Here is a 22,031-nt window from a genome sequence, read left to right on the forward strand (position 1 = left end):
GTTCAGGACACCTGTGTTTGTGTGTGAGGAGAAACATGGTTTACCACAACAACAAAACAGAAACAGCTGCAGTCTTGGTCCAACTGAATTTTATTCTGAACATTAAAGACAACAACGTACATCTCTTCTTCTACAGTGATAATTAACAGCAGGCTGTCTCTATGGCCCCCTGTAGCGCTCATATATTAACTCTCAGATAGCAGTAGTATTATACACAACCTGGTAGGTGGACAGTTAGAACGGGTTCAAACTGGATCAGTTTCAGAACAGTGTGGAGAGGAAGAAGAGGAGGAGGGGTTTAAGACAAATGCATCTTCAGGGGAAACACAATCATTCGATCACACCTTCCTCAGGTCAAGCTGACTTCTGATTGGACAGTGGCTGGTCACTCAGGTAACTATAGGTTGTCTCAGTGGGAATTCAGTAACCGTGGCATTGAATTAAAAAGCAGCCAATTAGCTCACTAGCTAACATATCTACAGCAACGTTACCTGTCCAACTGGCTAATGCAGCGGCCACTTTGAATACTCATAGGAAGAAATGATGCTGCATTCAGAGAAACGTGTGTGTTTGAGTGTTTTCAAACAAAGGAAATTAAGTGATTGAATGCAATTGATGCCTTACTTTCCAAATTAGTGATTTGTTGTTTCTATTTTATGTAAACAAAACTGGACAAATTGGCACGTTTTCCAGAACAAACCAACACAACCCCATGTGAAGGCATCAGTAGTAAACAACATTTAAAAAAACTATACAAACACTTAATATTTGTTTTAAATACTCAATTGTATAAACAAATAAAAAATTACAATGGTACTCAAAGAACTCAGGCGTCCATCAAGGCCAAATGCCATATCCACCCACTGATAAATAAATCAAATATAATCTGTGACCACCCCCGTGATTATGGTTTGCTCCAAAATGTACCGGGTTCCATGCTAAACCCTTTCTCTTAATTTCAGTAGTTTTCACATTAATTAAATAAAAACAAACACACAAACATCTTGTAGGACGCAACTACAAGTTATTTAAAGGAATTAGTTTTATAAATATTTGAATAAACATGAATATTTGGAGCTGAAATGAGATACCATAGCCTTTAGCTTACTAGCTAGCCAATGTTCGTGCACATGTTAAGCAGCCACCACAGCATTTATTCTCAAAACTGGTAAATAATCTGCAGTTTTATTTAATAAATTGCCTTAAGAGGATGGGGCAGATGCTATTCTATACTTTCTTTATAAGTACTATCTTTATCTGTTCCATAGAAGCTCCAATTTCTACCTAATATTTACAAGCGAGCTAAATGTGGATTCATCCGCCACGGAAAGTAGTCCCAAACGGTAATTCCTGTTGTTTGATTTACATTTCCTTTAAATTCCAGTACTTTTTGACAATAAATGATCAATTATAAGAAACAAAACAAACATTTATGCATTATGCTTTACGTTCAATATTAGCAAATTTCTACTTTGACTATTCAAATTGGCCGCTATGCAACATTGAGTCCTGCTCTGCTCTAATACCAGTGACAGTGTGTGCGTTTTAAAAGTGCTGGGAGTGCCAACACAGTAACTTTGTAATTTACACATACAGTATCTTCCTCAGGGTTGGAGTGTGGTAATGGTCTAAAAGGATGTCTACTATAAGAAAAAGGTCAGTACTACCTTGCATGTTCAGAGTTCCCCTGCATATATAGTGACAGCCACTTTAACAACAGCTTTTAAGACATCTTTCTTTACCGTACCTTAATGTATATTAGCTGTCACCTGTTCCCTGTGTGTTCCAGCATATTATATTATATTTGAAACATGATAAAGGGACACTTTACTTCATTTTTTTCAGCTTATTAGCATCGTTTCACATTAGATCTGTACATATTAGCATTTCCGACACGACAAGTGTCAATGAAAGCGCCAAAAATTCCAATTAAAGTCCCTTTACATGCATTCACTCCCAGCAGAAAGAGGAGTTTCACTTAAGACTCTGAAGTTAGAAAACAAAATAAAAATGTACACTGAATCGTACCTATAATTAGCCTGTCCGCACATCAACACTCATACAGTCGTTCACACACACACACACACACACACACACACACACACACACACACACACACACACACACACACACACACACACACACACACACACACACACACACACACACACACACACACACACACGGTTTGTTTTTTAAGGGAGTAGAAGGAGAGCTGGGATTGTCACTGGAGTGTCTGTGAGGCTGAAGCAGAGGAGGAGGAAAAACCCGGGTGATATCGAGGACTGGACTGGATTCATCGGAGTAGACACTAAAACATAGGAGGGCAGACGTAGACTGGACTGGAAATACACAAAATGACTCAGTGGAGAGCAATATAAGAGCTGCCTTTTAAAATCTCCCATTTGGTTCTGGCCTGTACAACTGGTACGATCTCTAACCAGCAACACATTTTTAAGACCTGATAAATTCAAACTTAGCAAAAGACCTAAAATTGCATCACACGTTAATCTCAGAAAGCTGATATGTAGTTATTTGTGACGTTTGACTTTGCGCAAACTACATAAAAATGTGTATTTAAAAAGAGGAACATTTGCACACTGCGCTGTCTGCCTTCAGGATAAAGCATTGTTTCAAATGACTAGCACGTACATTTAGACGACTAATGCCACTCCAGTTTTCATCTTTTGCGGCTAAATGACATTGAGGCTAGTTGAGAATGTCTTTACAGATGTATTTCTGTATTGCTATGCCTTGTTTTCTGGTTTGAAGACACCAACCAGCCCAGAGTATCGGTCCGTCAGTCACTTTCTGGTCATTTAATTTGTAATATTAGTAAATTGCACAAATTGAGCATAAAATACACTAAAATAATGGGGGTTACAACTCAATTTTGACACAAAACAGGGTTGCAACATTGAGTAGCACTATATGACCAATGTTAATATTGTATAATGGTGGTGTAAATCCCCAAATTAACCAAATGACCCCAAAAAAGTGACTGATATGCACAACTATTATAAACATCATGTAAGCTCTAAAAGAAATTAAGTAAAACAAACTAATATAAATATTCCAGTCCAGTCTAATCCAGCTCCACATTTTATCAGTGTGGTTTCATCCGGTCCAATCCAGTCCAGTCTGATCCTGTCCAGGTTTTTAATATTATTTTTACGGTTCTTCAAACAGCTGGAGGTCGAGCCTGACCACAATCTCTCCTGTAGGAACCTCGTGGAGCAGCAACCGCTTCGTGATTGGTCCTTTAGAGCCCTGGTCCTTCTTTATTTCCGCCAATCGGATCTCTGTCCTGCCCAGGAAGTCTGTTCAGGGGGCGGAGTCAAAGAGAAAGCGTGAAAATGTACTGTAAGGGTGTTTTATAACAAGCAAAACACATTTAGTGCCAATAGTAGTGTAGTGATGACGTGTTGTTGTCAGCCGACATTGAAGTTAGCATCTCCATAACCCTAGACTTAAAGCCAATGGTATTTATCCATTTGTTCAACAGGATAATCTCCACATATTAACACCACTTTTTGAGTAAAAAGTCAATGTTGGGCTATAAAGGAACTACAGCACGGTCACATGACTTCACGTCACCAACGCTAAGCTAAAGGCGGCTAATGTTGGGCTATAAAGGAACTACAGCATGGTCACATGACTTCACATCACCACCGCTAAGCTAAAGGCGGCTAATGACGGGCTATAAAGGAACTACAGCACGGTCACATGACTTCACGTCACCAACGCTAAGCTAAAGGCGGCTAATGATGGGCTATAAAGGAACTACAGCACGGTCACATGACTTCACGTCACCAACGCTAAGCTAAAGGCGGCTAATGTTGGGCTATAAAGAACTACAGCACGGTCACATGACTTCACGTCTCCACCGCTAAGCTAAAGGCGGCTAATGTTGGGCTATAAAGGAACTACAGCACGGTCACATGACTTCACGTCTCCAACGCTAAGCTAAAGGCGGCTAATGCTGGGCTATAAAGGAACTACAGCACGGTCACATGACTTCACGTCACCAGCACTAAGCTAAAGGAGGCTAATGTTGGGCTATAAAGGAACTACAGCACAGTCACATGACTTCACGTCTCCACCGCTAAGCTAAAGGTGGCTAATGATGGCCGTGACGACGTTTAGTCGTCTTCTATAGACACAAAAGCCCTTTGTCTCTACTGCAGATACTGCATATGAATATTTGTTGTTATTTAGACTGACCGTCAGGAGAAAACTGGTCTCGTTCGAACACAGTGACACACAGGACGTCCTGCTCCAGGTCCTTTATAAAAAACTGACAATTGGAGTTCCACTTCGGATTCAATGTGTCCTAAAAAAGGGATCAAATGTATTTAAAGAAAGATCACAGTATAAGTTATAGAAGACGTATAAAAAAGTCTCTTAATATCTGATCAATAATGTAATAATACTTAATGAAAACACAACGGTGTCCTGAACAGAGTCTCACCTGTAATGTTTTTGTGATATGGCACTGTGAACCCATGGTTACCTCACAGTATGGGTTACTCTTTCCTGGAAATACACACAAACACATATTAATATACATATGTATTGCTCCATAGATACTGTGTTCATGTATTTATTTTGAATGTCTGATATTGTGATTGCACTTAGTAGCATTTTTAGTGTTTAACAATATTTTTAATGGCATTAAGCTTGAAAAAAGGGTTTGGATTAAACACTTTGAACGTACCATGTGAGCGACAGGGTTTCAGTTCGATGCCCTCCACGATGTTGACCATCAGTCGGCCGATTCCTGTCGCCCTCTGAGAGCGCACTGAGACAAAAACACATTCGTTATGTTATCATATTTATTCGGTCATTTACAAAACATCCAGGATGGGGAAATAAAATACCTAGATACGCTTTCTCTCTCTTCTTCTTCTCCGTCTCGATGAAGAGCTCTGAAGCGGCTTTAATCTTCTGAACCCACGCCGTCCTAAACAAACAAAGAAACCCACAACAAAACCAATTATTTTTTTAAGCAAATCCAGATATTTTGAGTGTATACCCTAAACATCAAGCTGCATCAACCACTCTCAAAACTGTCCTTGAGTGAAAGTACTCAGTGGTGGTGTTACCTCTCGTTGATGCTCTCGGCTCGCAGTGTGTAGACCCTGTCGATGTGAGAGATGTGGAACAGCGGCTCGTCTCCGGACGGGTCTGTGGGCAGCTTCACCAACACCTCATTCAGGAAGATCGGCTGGAAGAGAGAGGAGGGATTATCTTAAAGTTAGAAGTCATATCAAAGTCGTAAGTCATAGTCGGGGTATAAACACGTTGACCTGAGGTCCATCTATTCTAAGCATATTCTGAGGAGACTCTTCAACAGCAGTGTGTGTGTGTGTGTGTGTGTGTGTGTGTGTGTGTGTGTGTGTGTGTGTGTGTGTGTGTGTGTGTGTGTGTGGTCTTACCGTCTTGTACATGCGGTACTGCAGGTGTGTTTTCGAGGAGAACACTTTGTCTGAACCAGACCAGCCCAGAGGTTTGGTCACCTGTGAGAAAGGCAGTAAGTGATATCCGTCACATAAATGTATTTGAGTAACACTACAATATTTCCTCCTGAAGTGTAGTAAATGTACAGGAAGTATAAAGCAGCAGGAAGTACCTGTGTGAGCAGCAGGAAGTCATTGAACAGGAAGCCGTACAGCTCCTTGCTGCTCTTTGCTTTGAACAGCTTCCCGCTGTGGAGGAACTTCCTCGGACCCAAACAGTTTGTGACCGAGTTAAACACCAGCTGCTGCAGGACGGAGAGAGAAGGGGTTAATGTTTATAGTCCATAAAATATATAAAATGAGAGGCAATGACATAAAAGAGGACATATTATACTGATGTTCAGGTGTATATCAGTATGTAGCGTCTCTACTTTAAAGAGTCCTCTCCTGCTGATGTTCAGGTGTATATCAGTATGTAGTGTCTCTACTTTAAAGAGCCCTCTCCTGCTGATGTTCAGGTGTATATCAGTATGTAGAGTCTCTACTTTAAAGAGTCCTCTCCTGCTGATGTTCAGGTGTATATCAGTATGTAGTGTCTCTACTTTAAAGAGTCCTCTCCTGCTGATGTTCAGGTGTATATCAGTATGTAGTGTCTCTACTTTAAAGAGTCCTCTCCTGCTGATGTTCAGGTGTATATCAGTATGTAGAGTCTCTACTTTAAAGAGTCCTCTCCTGCTGATGTTCAGGTGTATATCAGTATGTAGTGTCTCTACTTTAAAGAGCCCTCTCCTGCTGATGTTCAGGTGTATATCAGTATGTAGAGTCTCTACTTTAAAGAGTCCTCTCCTGCTGATGTTCAGGTGTATATCAGTATGTAGTGTCTCTACTTTAAAGAGTCCTCTCCTGCTGATGTTCAGGTGTATATCAGTATGTAGTGTCTCTACTTTAAAGAGTCCTCTCCTGCTGATGTTCAGGTGTATATCAGTATGTAGAGTCTCTACTTTAAAGAGTCCTCTCCTGCTGATGTTCAGGTGTATATCAGTATGTAGTGTCTCTACTTTAAAGAGTCCTCTCCTGCTGATGTTCAGGTGTATATCAGTATGTAGAGTCTCTACTTTAAAGAGTCCTCTCCTGCTGATGTTCAGGTGTATATCAGTATGTAGTGTCTCTACTTTAAAGAGTCCTCTCCTGCTGATGTTCAGGTGTATATCAGTATGTAGTGTCTCTACTTTAAAGAGTCCTCTCCTGCTGATGTTCAGGTGTATATCAGTATGTAGTGTCTCTACTTTAAAGAGTCCTCTCCTGCTGATGTTCAGGTGTATATCAGTATGTAGAGTCTCTACTTTAAAGAGTCCTCTCCTGCTGATGTTCAGGTGTATATCAGTATGTAGCGTCTCTACTTTAAAGAGTCCTCTCCTGCTGATGTTCAGGTGTATATCAGTATGTAGTGTCTCTACTTTAAAGAGTCCTCTCCTGCTGATGTTCAGGTGTATATCAGTATGTAGAGTCTCTACTTTAAAGAGTCCTCTCCTGCTGATGTTCAGGTGTATATCAGTATGTAGCGTCTCTACTTTAAAGAGTCCTCTCCTGCTGATGTTCAGGTGTATATCAGTATGTAGTGTCTCTCCTGGGACATGTCTCCATGCTGTAATGTTCTAAAAGCTCTTTATGTTTCTCATACTGCCTGTGCTGCAGCTCCTCTTTTTACCCTCTGTCTGAAACCAGAGCCCATTCTGCTCTGATTGGTTAGCTGGCCGGCTCTGTTGTGATTGGTCAACCACTTATAGATTTGCCGCTCATTAGCCTATCACGTACAATGTGTTGGAGCGCTAGTGTGCATGTTATAGAGTGATGTTTAGGAAGTAAACAAAACAGTCAGTTGGCGGTGTTTCAGGCAGGGATTTGTTTGCTTATCAGTCTGTGTGTGTGTGTGTGTGTGTGTGTGTGTGTGTGTGTGTGTGTGTGTGTGTGTGTGTGTGTGTGTGTGTGTGTGTGTGTTTACCTCCGACAGGCCTTCACACTGGACGTGAGCCTGAATCCACTCCAGACGATCGGAGTTCTCCTTCTCCCTGACGCCCTCGTTCACCTGAATTTGTGTGCACATTAAATGAATACGATTATTATTAAAGTTGATATGTCTGCGAGAAAATTCAAAAGTATATTAAACAGACTTTACAGACAAAGCTATTTTTTTCTCATCAATACATCTGCTGTTTATCTCCCAGATTAATTGATGAAAACAAATAGTTTAAAATGTTCATCTCAGTTTCCAAAATTACAAGAATATAAGATATACTTTTTGCACTCCAATGTTGATATATTATACAACAAGGAAAAAAGAAGCTGAATCAGCCTTTTTAGAATACTGCATAAAAATGTACATTTAATTGATTAACAAATGAATTACAGATTATTATTCTGTCAATCTACTAATATTTACAGCTCTAATATATATATATAAATCACATTTTTAAGAGGTCAATGGTAGAATTTGTACAGTTCTGACTGCCATTGACTTCATTTAAAATGGAAATAAGCACCGATAATTTGAGTTTTTGTGTGTATGTGTGTGTGTGTGTGTGTGTGTGTGTGTGTGTGTGTGTGTGTGTGTGTGTGTGTGTGTGTGTGTGTGTGTTCACCTGCGAGCACAGTTCCTCAGCTTTCTCCAGAGCAGCTTTCAGGTGGCTGTTGTCGGGATGAGACTCTGGAGTGTTTTCTATAATCTGTAATCACAGGAAGAGAAGAGTGAGTAAATCAGAAGCTTCATTTAAAAGTGAGATTTAAACGTCAGTGTTTTTGTGGTACGTACGTTCTTGATGATGAGAGGGTAGCGGGTGACTCTCTGCATGGGTTTGAGCAGGAAGCTCGAGAGAGGCATCCCTTTACAGCGCGGATCCATCGCTAATCTCTGAGAGACGGAGAGGAACAGGAAGAGATTAGATAAGGACTTTCCAACGATGCTGTATTGAAGCTGTTTTCCGTAGACATACATTTAATTAATTACAGCCCAGGGGAGGGGGTTAATATCACAAGAAATAAGAGCGAATTTCCACAAATAATGTCGTGAATTAATAGAAAATGATTTGATATTTTGGGATTAGAAATTCACGCATTCATGAGTAAAAGTGACTTTAATGTCTTGAGTTTATTTATTGAAAATGTATATTTTTGGTTGTAGATTTACCAATCAAACATCAGGTTTTTGTGACGGAAACTTCTGGAGCAATGGAGACTAAACTCAGGAGAGCTGAACTTGATGTCAAACACTGAAGGTTTATTATGGAGTTAACGGCGGGAGAATTGACGAGACATTTGCTGCAGCCACGAGGTGTCAGAGCGACCAATTCTGAAGATCTCTCCTGCAGTCCGAGGATTTAACCAGTTCAGAGAGAGAATCAGCATTCCTCATCAGCGAGACTCAACAAATATGGACCCTGAATCTAACTAAAGATGTGGTCCATAGCAAAGAATGTATGCCAGGGAGTCTACGCTCCAGATAAGAAGGGCTTCTAGACGTCTCTGAACAATAAAGTATCTCAGGTCAGCTTGTGCTCGGTCAGAAACTGGCATCAACAATGCGCCCAAGCTGCCCCTCCTTAAGGGAGATAACAGCACCCCCCCCCCCGAGGCCAAAGACCTACACCAAGGGAACGCAGACAGAGGAAGGAAAACATTTGCTTTAAATCTCTTTGTAGAGTTATGTATTTTCCTGGAAATGTAAGATATTATTACCTAAAGTTTTGATTATTATTCTCTAATGACCCTAATAATGAATAAAGTAATATATTTATTGAAATAAAATAAGCAGATTAATGTCATGAACTCCTCTGGAAAACATTACAACATAAAGTGTGTGTGTGTGTGTGTGTGTGTGTGTGTGTGTGTGTGTGTGTGTGTGTGTGTGTGTGTACCTTCAGGAAGTCTTTGATCTCAGGGTTGTCGTCTGTTTTCTGCTGAATCAGCGTGGCTCCGTTCAGCTGACACGAGCAGAATCTGAACACAAAGGTTGATCTCAGAGTCAGAAAACTATTTACCAACATTTAAATGTAAACATATTTATTTATTTATGATTAAAGGACAGGACTGATCGGAGCCTGTGATGTGATTTCAAGGCTGACAGACAGAACCTGATGTATGGCTGCATGTGAGGCAGCTGATTGGTCAGGATGTCACCAATCATCTTCACCGGCATCCGGTCACCTGACATCTTCTTCCTCACCCTCAGAGCCCTGCAGGGGGGGAGAGAGAAATGAGTGTGTGTGATACAGGAGTGTGTGATACAGGACTGTGATACAGGAGTGTGTGTGATACAGGAGTGTGTGATAGAAGTGTGTGATACAGGAGTGTGTGTGTGTGTGTGTGTGTGTGTGTGTGTGTGTGTGTGTGTGTGTGTGTGTGTGTGTGTGAGATTAATGAGTGTTTGATTCAAGTGTGTGATAAATGTGTGTGTGATACAGGAGTGTGTGATACAGGAGTGTGTGATAAAAGTGTGTGTGATCCAGGTGTGTGTGATAAAAGTGTGTGTGATCCAGGTGTGTGTGATGCAAGTGTGTGTGATAAAGGTGTGTGATACAGGTGTTTGAAACAGGTGTGTGTGATACAGGAGTGTGTGTGTGTGTGTGTGTTTCTCTTTACTTGAGCAGCTTGATGTTGCACATGATGAGCTCCTTCCAGTTGACGAAGATCATCGCCACCTCCTTCTCCGTCAGCAGCTCGCACTCCAGCAGAGGTTTGTGGAAGATCTGAAAAAAACAATAACAAAAACAAACCTTTCACCAAATCTGAATCCTGTAAACATTTGGGTAAATATATATAACACTGAGGTTTCGTGTGAGCGTTACCTCTGTGACGAGCTGCAGGTCGTTGGCGTAGTTCTCCTCGGTGACGATGAGCTCGTGGATGTACCCCTGCCTCTTCCTCTCCATCGGGCTCAGCATGTCCAGCAGGTGGAGGTCAGCGCACCCTGAAACACACACACGACACACACACATTACAACAATACACACAAACAGATGTCAATCACACTGAATACTCAAAATTGTGCAAAACTTGAGTAATTATACCTCGTTATATTTTACCCATGCTAAATACATACCTGAGATCTGGACTAACAGTGCAGGAAGTGTGTTTTATAAATCTGTGATTATGTGAGGATTTCTGTCATTCCGATGTCCACATTAAGTGTGTAGAGATATTTTAAGTTATAGAGAAATGTGTATTTATGACAGTGGATCTTTAAACAGTTACCAAACAAGAAAGCTTCTTAATTAATCAAAATGATAATTGATATTTGCGTGAAACTGCAATTCAAATTAAATACACAAAATGTGTCGTCTGGATATTTATTACTTGTATTACCAAACATTTTTTGATTAAAACGTTCAAAAAGTACATTTCTAGATTTATTTAATCGTATTATTGATTAGCTAAATGTTCAGTCCTTCAGATTTAGTCGTGATAAAATAATGTTTTGAAAAAGCTGACTTAAAAATTAGGAAATTTCTTCCATCTTTTAATCTCCATCTATTTAAAAGAGCCTCTGTTTAACGATAAACTCACGGTTAATAAATGTAGTATTTATATACAAAAATAAATCCAGCACCTCTGAAATAATATCAGCTTACTTTACGGGAATTTATTTCTCAAAAAGTTCAATTATTATTTTACCAACACCATTATTTAGGGTTTTCCTTTACAAATTGATCTCTAGCTATTGCAGTATCATCAATTATTAATACTAATTGTGAAGTCAAATAAATAATAGCTGATAAAGACAAAATATTTAGCTCCATTACATTGTACACAACGTGTGTGTGTGTGTGTGTGTGTGTGTGTGTGAGAGAGTAACGAGGCCAGTGGACTGCAGTCTGTCTCAGAGCATTTAATCATCAGGACCAATCAGATTCACCGCTTCATCAATCATCTCCACCAATAAAAACCTCTGGACATTTTTTGCTATCAACGGCGCTACGCTTACACCATTCTGTACATTTCATCCAATCATCCGTCCACTCATTCATCCATTCGTTGAGTTTCCTCTTCACTCCTTTATGTGTCCATAAAATGGCTCATTCATGCTTTATGTTCACTCGCTCACTCGCTCACTGACACCAAGTGCAGTCTGGGTACATTTGGCTGTTAATCCATTCATCAGAGTCTCTATTTATACTTCATATCGACAATAACCATTCATTAGAGTAACTATACAGGAGATCTCTTTTAAACAAACCAAACTGGACCAGAGCCGGAGCACAGAGTGTTAAAATCCAGAATGTGCTGCTTCCACCTGCAGCCCCAAAGGATTTCAACTGAATGCTTATAGGGGGAAACCATGTCTGAAGGTGGGAGGGTTAGCATGTAGTAACAGCGTTTTAACGACTATCGATGTAGCTGGTGTGCAGCCCGGCTCTGGTGCAGGTGGGTTTTTATTTTAGACTAAAATACTCTCTGGCTGTGAGAATGAGTCTCTACCATCGGCGCCCAAAATTACCCTTAAAACCAGAATACTAACATTTCTACAACAGTGTATCAGGGCCTTTGAGAGATAAAAGAGGGGGGGGGGACTTTGAATTTCCAAGAAATACAGCTTTAAGTCAAATAAATTGGGACTTGGGTTTCTTTTTTCCAATATTCTCTAAGATCGAAGTTATAAATTAACATAACCTATACGTCTATATTTACGGGGGAAAAACATGAGAGAAAAATCGCACATCCTCTGTGATTGAAGTCGTACATTTACGGGGAAAAATACTCCCATTAGCCCAGAAGAACTAGTCTGCTTCAGCTCTTTCCACGCAGATCTGTAATGCGCTGAGGCTGAACGCACCCTTTAAAATTAAGTGGAATTGTGTTGTAATTTTCCACATTAATGTCAGAAATCCCCTTCTTTTTACCTCTGAAATCCAGAGTTTCTTTCTTCAAATATTTCATTTAAAAGTAAAAGGTTTTACCCACAATAGCACTAATACACTGTTGTATACATCTGTACATGTGGGGCTCAAAACAAACCAGCTAGTGACCCAAAAGTGGGCCCCCAGCTTCAGTTTTGTTTCCCAACCGATGGTCTTTGACTCGTCCTCCAATCAGAGCTTTCACCCTCCAATACTGACACACCCAGGAGCCAATGGGATCCAAGCAGGTTAATAATGATCACAACTCTATTGCTCTGTGTATAAAAAGATCAATAACCGTTCCATTTGTGTTTCTGAGGGGTAAACATTAAATCACAATACTGTCATCTGGATAAACAAACAAAAAACAACAACAACAAACAATACAAATCTGATATGGCAACCTCTATAAAACTAGTCTGTTGCTATGGAAAAAAAATATATCTATTATTTAAAAGTGAGGCAATGCTGTCATCTGCCCCTCAACTCAGAGTTGCTCAAATCACTGATATGAGGCATGGAGAAATACTGATACACCTGGCTGACCTTTACTGGGGATAAATGTCTTTAATGGTTGATTGGAGGCACAGGGATCTGCAGTAATGGAGCTGATGGTGCCGCTGTAGAGCAGTGTTCTTACTGTGGGGGTTTAAAATCCAAGGGAGGAGCCAATCCTTTTGGTTTTAATAGCAAGCAGCAAAAATATTTTCAAAAAGGCTGCTGTTCAAGGAGGTCACGCTCACATTAATTGAAAAACAAATATGACATGTTTGAGAAATGTAGCCACAACTCAAAGCAGCTGAATACTAAAGAGTATTTTGGGATAGGCTGTGTGAGATGAGAAGATCCACACCATGTCTGCTCACCTGGTTTCACAGGTTTTCTATTATGTAGTTTTTTGTTGTTAAATATTTAAGTCGTTATGTAAAAGTAATCCCACTTATGTGTGTGCTAGAGCTAGCAGTCGATTAGCCTAGCTTAGCGTGCAACAGAAAGCAACTTTCAAATCCTCTAAAATACATAACCTAAGCTCACAAATTAAAAACATGGACTGTGTTTGTTTGATCTTTTAAAAGCCTTAAAGTAAGGAGTGTGATGTGCGGGCTTTAACAAACCTGGGCCTGTTTTGAGCCTAGCTAGCTGTTTACAAATGATTTCCAGTTGCTAAGCTAGGCTAATAATCACCTATCTGAAGTGTGTGTCTAGTCAGAGGTGTGAGCGTGGTATTTATTTTCTCCCAAAACAAACGAGCTTATTTTACCCAAAATGTCAAAGTATTCCTTTAACTGGAATGAATGAAAGATGTGATAAACGAGCCACCAGCGAGGGATTTGAGTTTTTCCTTGAACAATCGTTCCACCCCTGCAGATTGCGTAACAAATAATGTGTGTGTGTGTGTGTGTGTGTATTGATAATGTCCATCATCGTGGTTTGCTAACCCCTAACAGTGTGACAGCATCTAATCGTCATAGCAACAGACAAAACAAACATGTAAACAAATAATAAAAACAACAGAACATGAAACAGATCGGGTAAAACTAATACACATTTAAGAATGTTAAAACGGCAACGGATAAAAACATAATGACCATTTGAGTGTGTGTGTGTGTGTGTGTGTGTGTGTGTATAAACGGTTCACACTGTTTCAGGTTCTTGTGCATTGCTTAAAACTCTCAAACTGTACCATGTTGCTTTGTGTCATTTGGTTAGGTAGTGCTCATTTAGCTTTAGCGCTAAGCTACAAGCTAAGTCCCATTCCAGCCACTCGCTCCCTTCTATGCCTCCTTGCCTCCTTTCCTAGCAGATAAAGAGAGGAAGGAGAACTAAAACACTTTAACGTGATATGCCATACAAGGGAGCAGCATCCTGGGTGGAAACTCTGCTGCTTTAGGACGCGTCTCAATACTGTCTCGTCTCAATTCCTCTCCATCACATTATCTCCTTTTAAGAAGGGGAAAAGAAAGAGGAAAGAGGAGGCAGGAGTCTTTGGTATTGAGGAGAGGAGCGCTGAAGGGAGGTAAAGAGAGGAGACTTTAAAGAGGACAGATCACCACAAAATAGAGAAGTACATATATTTTCATCTGTAGTGCAAGCTAAATAGTTGGTTGGTGTGAGTTGCATCGTTTTGAGAGTCGTAAAGATGTCTCCTTCCTCTCTAGAAAAAAATGGCACTAAACGGTACTGCACCAAAAATACAGATTTATAGCAATATTTTTTTCCATAATCCTGACCCGGTTACTCAAGATAATCTACAGATTTCATAAAGGATCTACTTTCTTTACACCGTATCACTCCGCAGCATGACCATTGTACAGAGGCTCAGGGAAGAAAATAGTTCCTTCATGACATTGTTCACAACGTGTCTGTGTGTTACTGGGTCAAGATGTCTGGGAAATTGCCGTATTTTTTAACTTACCTGACTGTCCTGTTTCACTTTACCAATGGGTATTTATCAAATCCTCACTAGATTTAGCAAAAGCACCAGTTTTTTAACCCTCAAACTGCACCACACCAAAAACACACATAGGTAAATAGCACTACAGGTGAACTGTCCCTTTAACATTGAGACTTGTCCTCCAGCAGATAGTGGGTCTTTCTGTGAAGCTGTGGGAAGGGAGGGGTTAGTGAGGGTGGAGGAGGGGAGGGGGTAGAGCCAGCGCTTTTGACTGACAGTGAATGAAGCTGCTGAACCAATGGGAGCGAGTTAGAGTAAAAACTTAATAGAGACTTAAAACAAAGCAGGAAGGATGAGCTGATTCTAATGACAGAATCTCCCGTAAAGCCACAAAATGACCCACTATCCACTGAACCACGCTCTGATAGGGCTGGATTCATGTTAATGTGTGTGTGTGTGTGTGTGTGTGTGTGAGAGAGTGTGTCCAGTTAAAACAGTCCAATCAGGGAGGAAGGAGCTCAATAGTCTCATCTCCTCTTTCATCTCCTCCTCTCTTCTTCTCCCCTCCTCATCTAAACACCTTTCGACTGATACAACAGGAAGAGAAGAATAAGAGGAAGAGCAGGAAGAGAGGAAGAGGAGAGGACAGATGGAGGAAGAGGAGTCCGAACTATTGATCTCCCTCCATATCGAACAGTGTTTGGAGGATTAGATAAAACAGTTTGGCCGAGTCCGTTCAGAGCCATGCATAGACAGTGTTTTTTAACGTTACAGTCTGTCTGTTTGGCCTCTATTGGTGGAGAGTCGCCATTTCCAGGGTCATGTGACCTCTTGCTGCTGTCCCATTGGTTGAGTGGCCTAGTGGGCGTGGCCTAGTGGGTCTCTTTGAGGGCTTTGAGGAGAGGGGGGTTCTGGGTAATGATATGATCCTAGAGAGAGGACGACAACAACAACATCAACAAAAACAACTAAACAAAACAACAACAACAATAACAACAACCAATCGGGTGCTAGGTGGGTGGAGCGTGCAGCAAGACAAGAGTGTGGAGGTGTGCGCTAAGCTAGCATAGAAACAGAAGCTCTAGAGCGAGCGGTGCGACAGCTTCTATCTGCAGAACGTTGTTGTTATTGTTTACTAAATCATTTTACTGACTATCACATGCTCAGGACACGGTGTAAGGGCCATTGTGGTTAGAATGAATAGAATAAAATAAACATTTCAATGATTTAAGTCATGAATGAAAGACAAACACTATGGGTGAATATTTCCCAAGAATAACACGGTACTTTAAGATAGAAAGTCATATTTCCAATAAAGAAATGAAATTTCTCTGACATTAAAAATGTTAATTAATTGGCACATTTTCTTTAGAAATCTTTCGGAGACTCTGAACATTTGATTTTTTTTACCTCTAAATTAAACTATTCCTTTAGATTTGAACCAGTAATAAACCAAACTTCCAAAACTAAAGGATACAAATTTTGAAATGCTTAAAAAAAGACTATTTTAAACTATAACTGACTCGTGTTTCAACTTCTTTTTAAATTATTCCAAATAAGATTCATATCTCTGCTGGTCCGAAAGGGTTTAATGAGTCCAGAAATATGGAGATGGGGTCAGATGTCTGGTCAGAGGGCAGAGACAGCTTACGGAGAATAAATAGGGGATGGATGTCCGGTGGGTCTGCCGGGGGACGAGTGGCAGGCAGCAGGCTGACACTGAGACTGAGATTTCTGATCCTTTCTTTTACTCTCCTTTTTTCTGGAGAGGAAGTAAAGAAACCTCTGGATTTATTTGCTGTTCATCTGCTTTCTAAAAAATAAAGTTGTTAACCTTTATATCTATAGATTTATCCATCAGTCAAAGCCCTGGTGTCTGTCGGCTTCGCTCTAGAAACTCTAGGTCTATAGTGGATCATGCTGAAGGGACACATGCAGGAGGAGAGGAAACACTTTTACACGGATGCAAATACACACACACACATGCATGCACATACACACTGCACAAACAGACACAAACACCGCCCAGAGGTGTTGCATGACTGGGAGGTTTTATCAAAGAGACCCAAAGGAGATACAAGGTCAAAGGTCAAACCAATCCGGGGTCAAACACTGAGAGAGGGACAGCATCTCCACACCTGGCTCTGGGGTGTGTGTGTGTTTGTGTGAGGGAAAGAGTGTGTGTGAGGGAGAAAATGTGTGTGACTGTATGAGTGTTACTTAGTATTCCCATCGAATGTTAGTACACTGTGTTGCTCTGTGTGTGTGTGTGTGTGTATGTTTCTTGTACTCACACTGCGTGCTGGGGTCGGTATCCGTGGTGAGTTTGACGTAGTTGCTAGGAAACAGCCCCTCCCTCCCGTTTAGCTCCCCTTTCCACCAATCACAGTCGTCCTTGTTGAGCACGGTGATCACCTGACCCTTGAGGAAGGCCAGCTCGTCGTCGTTCTGCGCCACGTAGTCGTACATCCCGATCACCTGACACACAGCTGCGGGAACACACACACATTTATTTATCTTGTGGTGCTTTTACTTTTCCCAGCATGCAGTGGGAGAAGCTACAGGATTTTATTCATGCATTTGTTTGTGGGTGTACCTGTGTGAGTACCTGTGCTGGCCGGAGCCAGTTTAGGGGGGGTGGGCTCTGTGGGTGTCGTCTTGCTGGTACTGGGACTCAGCAGCTTCACGTAATTGGCCGGAAACCAACCAATCTGCCGCTTCTTCCCCCGGGCCTTAACCAATCAGAGCACAGCATGTGATTAAGCAAAACGTACAACTTTACTTAAAGTCCTCACAGTATGCAAAAAGCCTCATAATTCACTAAATGTATAATACATTTCTGAGGTAAATATATTCTGGTATTGCAATTAACAACAATTCAATTACAGAGCAATTGAAGGATTACTAATTAAACTAATTCAGTGACATGGCACAAGATGATCAATGGACTCAATCTCTGTCTATGCAAAGTCAACACAATCAACATTTCCCCCGGTTAAAGTTGTATTAGAGATTATTAGAGTTAGTGCTTGTGTACCTGCAGCTCACCCTCCCACCAGCCCCCCGGGTTCTTTTTCCTGATGAGGATGAGCTGACCCGGCGCTAACGTCAGCTGCTCTGCTCCTGTGGCGCTGTAGGGGGCGATCACCTGAGCGATCTCTGAGGGAGAGACAGAGGGAGAAAGGGAAGAAAAGATATAATAATCACAATAAATTATCTTTAACTTTGTGTGTTTTGAGGACATTTCATTGGAAGAACAGTAGATGAATCAATTAGTCTTTTAATGGCAATTTAGTTTTCATTCCACATTTTATTCTGGTATAAACAGTGAAACAGGAGAGGTTTAGGAAGAACACAACAACCAAGAGGGAAGATAAAGGTTTATTTAGATGTCTTTTTTATTTAGTATACACTTTTATTTTATCATTATTTATTTATTTGATTTTTAAAATGTGTGCAGGTTTTTTTTTATCAAAATACTGACAGAGGGAGAAAGATATGGGTAGGGTCATCACCAGCATGGATAAACATACACTCATACATTCATTAGTTAAGGAACCTGCCCAAGTAAGACAGAAACCCTGGACTATCTTGTAAGAGGGGATTAAGTACTTAACAAGTTGGACAGGTTCAGGTTCTGATCCCTTTCTTTTTAAAATGCAAAAATGGAAAGGAACTAAAACTCATACAGACTTTATTGCAAACACTTGGTATAATCTGCAGGGGGGAAAGACAAGAGTAGGAGCTGCATTAAAGCAACGTTATAAATGAATAGAAAGCTCACCTGGTTTCTTTCCCAGGCTGCCCGTCTTCCCTCCTGGTCCCAAAGGCTGGAAACAGAATTTAAATCTCATTTATTACAAACACCCCCGGTCCTGGTGCGTCCTCATCTGCTCTGAGCTCGCTCTCACCTCTAACGCCGAGTCGCGCGGTTTCACATAATTTGACGGAAAGACTCCAATCTTTCCCCCGACCATCCCCGTCCACCAATCACCTTCTTTCCTGGTCACCATGACGACATCTCCCTGTTGAAAGCTCAGGTCTCCCTGTTCGCTGCTCTCGTACGTGTACATGGCCACATATTCTGCAAGCACGGAGACGCAGGGAGTTAATACAGTTAATCAGGCTGTAAAACAAATATGCATTATGTGTGTGTGTGTGTGTGTGTGTGTGTGTGTGTGTGTGTGTGTGTGCGTGTTACCTTCTCCAGACTCGGAGGGTTTTGTTGGCGAAGGGGAGGGGCGCTTTCCATTGGGGGGGCTTTCCGATACTCCTGATTCACTAAGAGAGACGAGGGGAAAAAAGTGAAATGAAATATACAGGATTTTATTTCAATATTGGAAAAAAGGCACATTGTTTAAAATAAAAATACTTTATTGAAGTTAAAGATTAAATTAAAGTGTATACTAAATGAAAAAGACATAAAGTACATCTAAATAAACCTTTATCTTGCCTATTGGTTGTTGTTTTCTTCCTAAACCTTTCCTGTTCATGTTTTTACGATTAGAACTTACACAAAAACTTAAAGTAAAGTAAGTAATTGATTCATCTACTGTTCTTCCAATTAAATATCCCCCTTGGTGTGATGATAAAGATTGTTGATATGATCGACATTCACTCATAGTTTTGAATGAAAAAGTTCTATTAAAGGATCTGTAGCTATACTTTAACCAGGATTAGAAATACGATTAACGTACACAAGGCAGCAAGAAGCATTCAAATAGATCAGAAAATCCTCGAAACTATAACTCCAGAAGCTAGCAGAGTGTAGTGATGCTAACGCCGAAAGCTACAAGCTGCTGAGTTTTTATGTTCTCTCAACAGTTGAACCCACCTGGGGTTTTTGCTGCGTGCGATGGCACCAGGGGGGGGCGTCATGTTGGCGGAGATGAGCTTGACGTAACTTTTGGGGAACCAGCCTCTCTGTCCGGTCTGCAGTTCACCTAACCACCACATGTCCTGCTGCTCCAGCACCGTAATGATCTGGACCAGGAAAACCACGAGTTACATACAGGACAAAATCATTGCAATGAAACAGAAATACATACTCAATAAAAAATATATGGAAACAGTTAAAAGCCATGTTCCTAACCAAAGGTGTTGCTTATTAACATTCATTACATCCACTGTTTGGTTTGCTTCTTTAGAGGATACAGTAAATTAAGAGCTTGTTATCTGAGTTTCTTTGATCAATTTCCACCTCCCAAGTGTTTCTGATATTTCAGGATACGTTTTCACTCAATTAAAAATGCACTAATGTATAAGTGAATGAAAACACACTTTATTAGTGAAGATAATGTAATGTTTGGTGTGTTTAATATAGAGGAATGCTCCTCCACCTCATTTTTGTTGAAGTTAAGGTGGTTGTCCTTCTTCGCCCTCCAGGGATACAAAGCCTGAGCCTGAAGACCCTCCACCTTCTCCCCCTGACAGAGGAAAGAAGTCAATAATTATTACAGATTTTAATCTACAAAATGGTTAATCGTACAAAGCAAAAGGTTATCAGTGAAAAATGAGAGTGATTATATATTCAAACCATATTTTGACTCAGTTTAGGAGACTGTTAAAAAGTTCCTACCTGGCCCAGCACAGGAGAAGGAGAGGAGCCCGTCGTCAAGGTAGCGGGTGTGAAGGCGGAGCGTTGCCGTAGCTGCGCCGATGGAACACTGAGGGAAGGATTCTGATTGGTCGTAGAGGTGGGCCATGCGTCCCAGCCCTCACTTTCTGATTGGCTGGCTGTGTTAGAGGGCCAACTGGATACAAAACACACCAGGAAATCATTTATGATAAAAAGAGCACACAGCATTTTTAGTGGTGTCAAAGGGTAAGGACGTCCTCAAATAATTATACTACATTTAATTTATACAGCCCCTTTTCTTGGTACTCAAAGATGCTTGATAATTAAAAAATATGTCGACTGAAACTCAGATCGTTGACTTACGTGGTGCTGAAGTCGGCCCAGTTACTGTTGGCGGAGGACGTGGAGGAGGAGGCGTGTCCCGGTGCGGGAGGAGGCGTGCTCATTGGCTGCTGGGCTGAAGTGGGCGGGGCTGAGGCGGTTGATCGCAGGGTGATTGGCGCTTCACTGTCCGGTATCCGTTCAGCGTAATTGGCGGGAAACCAACCGGTGCGGCCCCTGAGCTCTCCTCCCAGCCAACCAGGTTCACCCGTCTGAGATTCATCGACCTATCAGGAGCAGAGGGGCGGGGTTAGGAGCAAGTAGAAGAATGCTAACACACACAGGGCCTTGTATTAATGCAGATGTGTGAGCGTGTGTTTCAAGACTCATGGAAGAACAATAACAGCAACAATGGCCACAACAACAGCTGTTCAGAGGTAGCACAACAACATTTACAGGCCTCACTAGAATGATTCAGTAAACAAATAATAATATCAAAGGCATTCATCCACTGGCAAATGAATGAATGTGGAGGTGACGTGAGACGAGCCAATGACAGCGAGAGTTCAAGTGAAAGCTGGCTTGTGATTGGTGGAGGCACAACACTTGGCGGGGGCAACAACAACTTACCCACTCCCCCTTCACCTTCAGTTTGCACAGCAGAAAAGAGAGGAAACAGTTAATACACACACACACACACACACACACACACACACACACACACACACACACACACACACACACACACACACACACACACACACACACACACACACACACACACACACACACACACACACACACACACACACACACACGATGCAAACACACACACACACACACACATTATTCTTCTTGTACATCTATATTTCATGTTCATATCTCTATTTTTTTTATGTTTAAAAATGTAAGGAACACTCCATTTCTGCGTGCCTTCATACTGTACAAATGAATAAGAAATAAACTCATATTGTATGTGTGTAAAAATCAGCTAGTTTCCCTAATTTAATAAACTTTACAAAATAACACTAGCCCTTACTTTATCACTCAGTCAAACTCCTCTTTTTATGAAACCAAATATAGTTCATGATTTGTGTTGAACTGCTGCAGACAGAGTGTCCTCTTCCAGTGTTTTTGTACCAACGGTAAAAGGGTGCAAGTGTTTGTATTTATACTGCGTACCATGATCACATCTCCCGGAGCGATGCTGATCTCATCATGGCTGCGAGCGTCAAACGGATACAGAGCTCTGTAGTAAACCACCTTCACCGACGGCTGCTGGTCGAAGCTGCTGACCGGAGTCTTCTGCTCGAACAGGTTGGGCACCGGACCCTTCTCCACTGTGGACATACAGATGGTATGGAAATATAATTAACACAGTGTATATT

At 41.1% G+C, this 22,031-nt stretch overlaps 1 protein-coding gene across 2 annotated transcripts in view; it reads right to left on the reverse strand.

Annotated features, from left to right (window-relative positions):
• Nucleotides 1-72: 72 nt before the first annotated feature.
• The window catches only part of itsn1 (intersectin 1 (SH3 domain protein)), a 45,310-nt gene continuing 23,351 nt past the window's right edge, over nt 73-22,031 (reverse strand). Inside the window, exons 20-45 of one of the 2 annotated variants that reach the window (XM_063874363.1) lie at nt 21,826-21,983; nt 20,686-20,930; nt 20,323-20,497; nt 20,084-20,170; nt 19,579-19,727; nt 18,946-19,025; nt 18,656-18,828; nt 18,529-18,574; nt 17,782-17,903; nt 17,353-17,476; nt 17,039-17,233; nt 10,301-10,422; nt 10,095-10,201; nt 9,587-9,688; nt 9,371-9,452; nt 8,269-8,367; nt 8,099-8,182; nt 7,462-7,545; nt 5,633-5,764; nt 5,439-5,519; nt 5,106-5,227; nt 4,881-4,963; nt 4,718-4,801; nt 4,472-4,536; nt 4,225-4,333; nt 73-3,320 (exon numbers count right to left, since the gene is read on the reverse strand). In XM_063874363.1, the coding sequence (XP_063730433.1) occupies nt 3,172-3,320; nt 4,225-4,333; nt 4,472-4,536; nt 4,718-4,801; nt 4,881-4,963; nt 5,106-5,227; nt 5,439-5,519; nt 5,633-5,764; nt 7,462-7,545; nt 8,099-8,182; nt 8,269-8,367; nt 9,371-9,452; nt 9,587-9,688; nt 10,095-10,201; nt 10,301-10,422; nt 17,039-17,233; nt 17,353-17,476; nt 17,782-17,903; nt 18,529-18,574; nt 18,656-18,828; nt 18,946-19,025; nt 19,579-19,727; nt 20,084-20,170; nt 20,323-20,497; nt 20,686-20,930; nt 21,826-21,983 (3,059 nt within the window). In that variant the 3' untranslated portion in view covers nt 73-3,171. Of the gene's footprint in view, nt 3,321-4,224; nt 4,334-4,471; nt 4,537-4,717; nt 4,802-4,880; nt 4,964-5,105; nt 5,228-5,438; nt 5,520-5,632; nt 5,765-7,461; nt 7,546-8,098; nt 8,183-8,268; nt 8,368-9,370; nt 9,453-9,586; nt 9,689-10,094; nt 10,202-10,300; nt 10,423-17,038; nt 17,234-17,340; nt 17,477-17,781; nt 17,904-18,528; nt 18,575-18,655; nt 18,829-18,945; nt 19,026-19,578; nt 19,728-20,083; nt 20,171-20,322; nt 20,498-20,685; nt 20,931-21,825; nt 21,984-22,031 lie in introns of both variants that reach the window. The other variant, XM_063874362.1, reaches the window with a different exon arrangement.

The sequence above is a fragment of the Eleginops maclovinus genome, chromosome 22, assembly GCF_036324505.1.
Source record: "Eleginops maclovinus isolate JMC-PN-2008 ecotype Puerto Natales chromosome 22, JC_Emac_rtc_rv5, whole genome shotgun sequence".
NCBI classification, from domain to species: Eukaryota; Metazoa; Chordata; class Actinopteri; order Perciformes; family Eleginopidae; genus Eleginops; species Eleginops maclovinus.